This window comes from Centruroides sculpturatus, unplaced genomic scaffold, assembly GCF_000671375.1.
Source record: "Centruroides sculpturatus isolate CEXI.00-Female unplaced genomic scaffold, Cexi_2.0 scaffold370, whole genome shotgun sequence".
Taxonomy (NCBI): Eukaryota; Metazoa; Arthropoda; class Arachnida; order Scorpiones; family Buthidae; genus Centruroides; species Centruroides sculpturatus.
Genome location: NW_019384564.1, coordinates 534,324 through 538,950, shown reverse-complemented (window position 1 = coordinate 538,950; position 4,627 = coordinate 534,324). Strand labels below are relative to the sequence as shown.

At 21.7% G+C, this 4,627-nt stretch overlaps 1 protein-coding gene across 1 annotated transcript; it reads right to left on the bottom strand.

The window, feature by feature from the left end:
* Positions 1-2,949: 2,949 nt before the first annotated feature.
* LOC111624026 (probable dolichyl pyrophosphate Glc1Man9GlcNAc2 alpha-1,3-glucosyltransferase) lies at positions 2,950-4,236 on the bottom strand. The gene is made up of 4 exons (XM_023366795.1): positions 4,096-4,236; positions 3,755-3,852; positions 3,610-3,682; positions 2,950-3,532 (listed from the first exon to the last, which is right to left on the bottom strand). Exons 1-4 carry the CDS (start codon positions 4,185-4,187, stop codon positions 3,265-3,267), a joined length of 531 nt encoding a protein of 176 aa, XP_023222563.1. The 5' UTR covers positions 4,188-4,236; the 3' UTR covers positions 2,950-3,264.
* Between the last annotated feature and the right edge of the window lie 391 nt (positions 4,237-4,627).

Below are 4,627 nucleotides of genomic sequence, written 5' to 3'. Positions count from 1 at the left end.
CAAAATAATACAAAATATTAAATGAAAAAAAAAAAAGAGATCTTCCTTCTTGTAAAAGAAGCAAGGAAAATCATTTCTTCCAAGAAAACATTTTGAAATTGGATTTATTATACCCTGCTACAATTACTTTGAAGTAAACCACATGATAAAAACTCAATGCATTATTTCTAATATACTTCATTCTAATTGTCAAAATGTTATGAAAAACTTAATATTATGATTACAATTCTTTTTATAGTGGAATTTACTAATAAAGGTACTTGTAATGGCACAACATTTTATATTGCAACCATTATATTGAAATATTCCAATTATTTATTAATTTCAAATCAAACATATCATACTGCTTTGAATTTATAATGCATCTTTATCACATTTCCAAAATTTAAAATTGGAGTCTTTCTTCAACTCAAGATGTAAGATTCAATTCTTAATTTTCAAGTATTCTTTGTAGCTCTTCTAATTTATCATCTAATTTTATTTTTCTTCCTAAAAATTCTTTTTGAAAGAAGAATGCATACTGTATTAAATTCAAAGCAACACAATTATTTTTAAAAATGCCTATTTAATGAAAGATTAATAAGATTTTAAAAATATACAATTATTAAAACTGGTAAAAACAAATATTTTGTTTTTTTCATTTAATCATTTAAGCATTAAGTTTTTCTTCTATAGTCAAATTGCATGTACTGTACAGTACTTATTTAAAATGATCAGAAAACCAATAACAAAGAGACACATCACCAGATATGAGATAAAAATTTCAGTCTAATTGCAAATTAATTACAAATTTAATTGTTATTGGATAGAGAAATTTTCTGGGTCTATTTTCTATTATTACAATTTGTTGTTTAATATGGTAATATGTACATGTTTATGTTCAGTTAAAATATAAAATAGATAAAATATTTTTTTAACCTGCTACATTTATAAACAATTGTCATATTATTATTATTATTATTTATATACATGCTCAAAACAACACATTAAATTTCCATTATATCCAACTGTATGTGGCCACCTTGAAACCCTGAAAAATCTTTATTCTTAAAAATATATTTTGAAAGAAAGCATTTATATATCCCATCTCTAGTATTTAAAAAAATTAAACATGCTTTTAAAAATATTCCAGCATCTGACACATTTTGAATGTTTTCCTCTTTCACAACAATAATAATATAATCAATTGATATAATTTACAATGCAAAAAATTAAAAATAAAGGTCTATTGAAAAATTAATTTAAAATAGACCTTCAAATTTCCATTCTTGAAACAAGCTAATATGCTAGTAAAACATATCTTTAAAAAGAGCATGTATACAAATAAACACCAACTCCCTTCAGAAATGACCACTACCATTTTGTTAAATAGATCTTAAATTTAGGAATTTTAAAATATCTTTTTTTTAATAATTAAAATTTGCTTTCATCTTGTAATATATATCATAGAAAACTCTTTTTAAAGTTAATTTTTCTAATTTCAATCAACTTATTCCAGGTATTTATTATGTAACATTTCTCAATATATCCAAAATAATTTTTATGAGTATTTCAATTATTAAAACAAATAAAATAAATATAAATTTTTCTTAAATATATATTTTAAACATTAAATTAATTTTTATTTCCAAAATTCTTTTTATTTTAGATTTTATATGAAATTAAATTAATAAAACTTTGATTTCATTTTATTGTTTAAAAATTTTTTTAATGATTTTAGATTAATTAATTAATTAAACAATTCCAATATTTCCAAATTTCTTATAACAAAAGTGATTATTTGAAGTAATTTTAATATGCACTAATGCTCTTTGCCAGTACAATAAATTATGTAGCAAACACTTTCAAAACAATGATTTTAATATTTTTATAAAGTTTAGTTAGATAATTAGTGAAAAAATGTCAGATAATTCAATTCAGTTTTACATTTTATGTACAAAATCACACACAAGATTTTTCTAAGAAACTTTTCCATTCCAAAAACAGTTGAGATTCATTTTGCATAATTTTCAGTAAAAATTCCATGTAATTAATTACTTAAAATAATATTTATGAATTTACTTCTATAAAATTTATGCATAAATTTCACTGTTATACTATTATAAAAGTTTTAATATAACTTTATATTAAAACATCATAATTCTTACATACTGTATATTAATTTGAATAATCAAAACTTTATGATAGCAATTTTCATGTTAAAGAATATAATATTAAATCTAATATTTTGCCTACGTAAATAATTATATTTGTTAAAATTTACAGTATATTGTTGTTGTTGTTAATTATTAAAATTGTTATTTTTTATTTTTTATTATTAAAATTTATATTTGTTATTTCTTGAATATTTCCACTTATAATTCTAAAATATCAAGTTGAGAATATTTATAGAGAGACTAAGCAAATTGAAGGAATTTAGATAAATTTTGTAAGATACATTTTAGAAATCAAGCAATTTAAGAAATAAGTTGACTTTTGCACATTGAAAATGTTACTGCTGTTCTATTCCTTGAGTTGGAATCAAAATTGTATTAATTCTACAAAAAGAAATAATACAACTCAACACCATACTTATAAAAAATTTTTAAGTTATATTTGCTGCCAGACATGAATACAAATTACAAACTTCATAAAAAAAAAATAAATAAATGAATGTGATTACTATGAAAAATGATGATATCTTTTCTTAGCACCACTGTTGCAAATGAACTGGGAAATGGAACTACACATCATCATATATAAATATTGTTTGTATTTAGTACATCAATCTATCAATGAAAACAACGAAGATAACATGTGTGGAATTTTATAATTTTTATATCTTTAGAAAACAATTACATAAATGGTATTTTAAAATAAAATAAATCAATATTTAAATTTGACAGCAATATATTTAATATAATAGTATATTATATTTTTAATGTAGTAATTTTAAAACAGATAGTGCTGTTAATAATTTTTACAATATATTATATAGTTTAAAGAGCATTTTTTAAAATTTTTTTAACTTTATATAATTATAAAACTTGTATGTTAAAATCAACTTCAAAATTGCACTTAATTAAAAATATTGATATGTTATTGTGAATCACACATAACAAAACAAACATTTTGACTTAGAAAATTTTAGGTAATGAGAAATTATATATATATGTATATATAAATAATAAATAATGCAAAATAAATAAATTTATATTTATTTTTAAAGTAAAACTTCCCACATGTTAACTTCTTTGCATTTCAGAAAATATTTTGCAAATATTTTTATGATTTTTTCAGCTCTTTTCCATCCATCGTAAAAAGTACAGGAGTTTTATATTGTGTATAATCTTTATACATTTTAATCCACATCTGAAAAATACCAAAGGCACAATATGTGGATATTAAAAGTAATGGTAAAAAGGGCAAACGCTGATCCAATCCTAATAACTTATTTCCGAAACTGTAATACATCTGTAAAGGTATTAATCCTAAAAGAAATAAGCTCTCTTGGGTATTCAATAGTGGAAGAAAACCATCTGTTTTTCTTGGTCTACAAAAAATATTTTAAAAATGTAATTAAAGAAACAAGATATAATAGACAGATTTAATATATTTTTCTTCACTTACCGATGTATTCTACTTAAAGCTGTAAATGCATATACACTGTGTAGCAACAAAAGAAATATCTTGATGGGAGTTTCTATAAAAACATACGTGTATAAATATAAGTAAATATTTAACTATAAGAAGAAAAGTAAGTGTATTTAAATACCTGCTGCCTTAAAAAGAAGTGGAAAAATAGAATAATGGCCAATAGTTGCCAAAAATAAAAATACTTCAGCTTCAAAACGTTGAAAAAGAGCCAAAGGCCTGAAATTATAAAATGCAATATTTTCCACTAAAATGAAATTCATTGTTTCTTAATCTAAACTTTTATTTTACCATTTTAAATATTAAAGGTTAATGATAAAAACATTTCAATTTATTTTATTAAGATCATTAATATTCACAAATTCATTATAATTTTCTTAAATTATTATTATTAACAGACAAATTGTACAATCAGAATTATTGCATATTTTATAAAGATATATCATCAAAATACATGCTTACGTCAATGGTAAAATAACCATGAGAATAGCTTTTTCATGAACATGCCATCCAAATAAAAATGCACCAAAAGCACATAAGATTGAACCCCTCATAAATATCCAAGGATCTTTAGGTGATTTCCATAGTACCCAAAGAACAGGCTAGATTAAAAAATATGTATATTGAAATAAATCATAATTTCATTAAATACAGAATGAACTGTAAACTTAATAATGCTTTTAATATGAATTAATATTAAAAAGAATAAACTGTTTTTTAAAAATAATTGACAATTAAGTATAACAGTTTTCTGTTTTATTAAGAAATATAATTGCTTATAACTTTCTACATCATTTTTTAAAAAAATGCTTAATATAGAGAAATCTCCAAATACAATAATCTCTCACTGTTTATGTTAAGAACATAATGTAAGGAGAATCATAAAAGCACTTGATCGCTTCTATGATAAGTTTCAACTTCTCACTAGAGAAATATGGGTTTGAGTCCAGAATCTCAAATTTTCAGAAATAGATTGATTGATACACAATGGATT

Bases quoted from the DNA above. Each gene is read 5' to 3' on its own strand.
- LOC111624026 (XM_023366795.1), bottom strand. From the start codon at position 4,187: ATGAGGGGTTCAATCTTATGTGCTTTTGGTGCATTTTTATTTGGATGG. The intron at 3,683-3,754 runs GTATTTAAATAC...ATGTTTTTATAG, and splicing joins ACTTCTTTTTAAGGCAGCAG to AAACTCCCATCAAGATATTT. The intron at 3,533-3,609 runs GTAAGTGAAGAA...TATTTTTTGTAG, and splicing joins GCTTTAAGTAGAATACATCG to ACCAAGAAAAACAGATGGTT.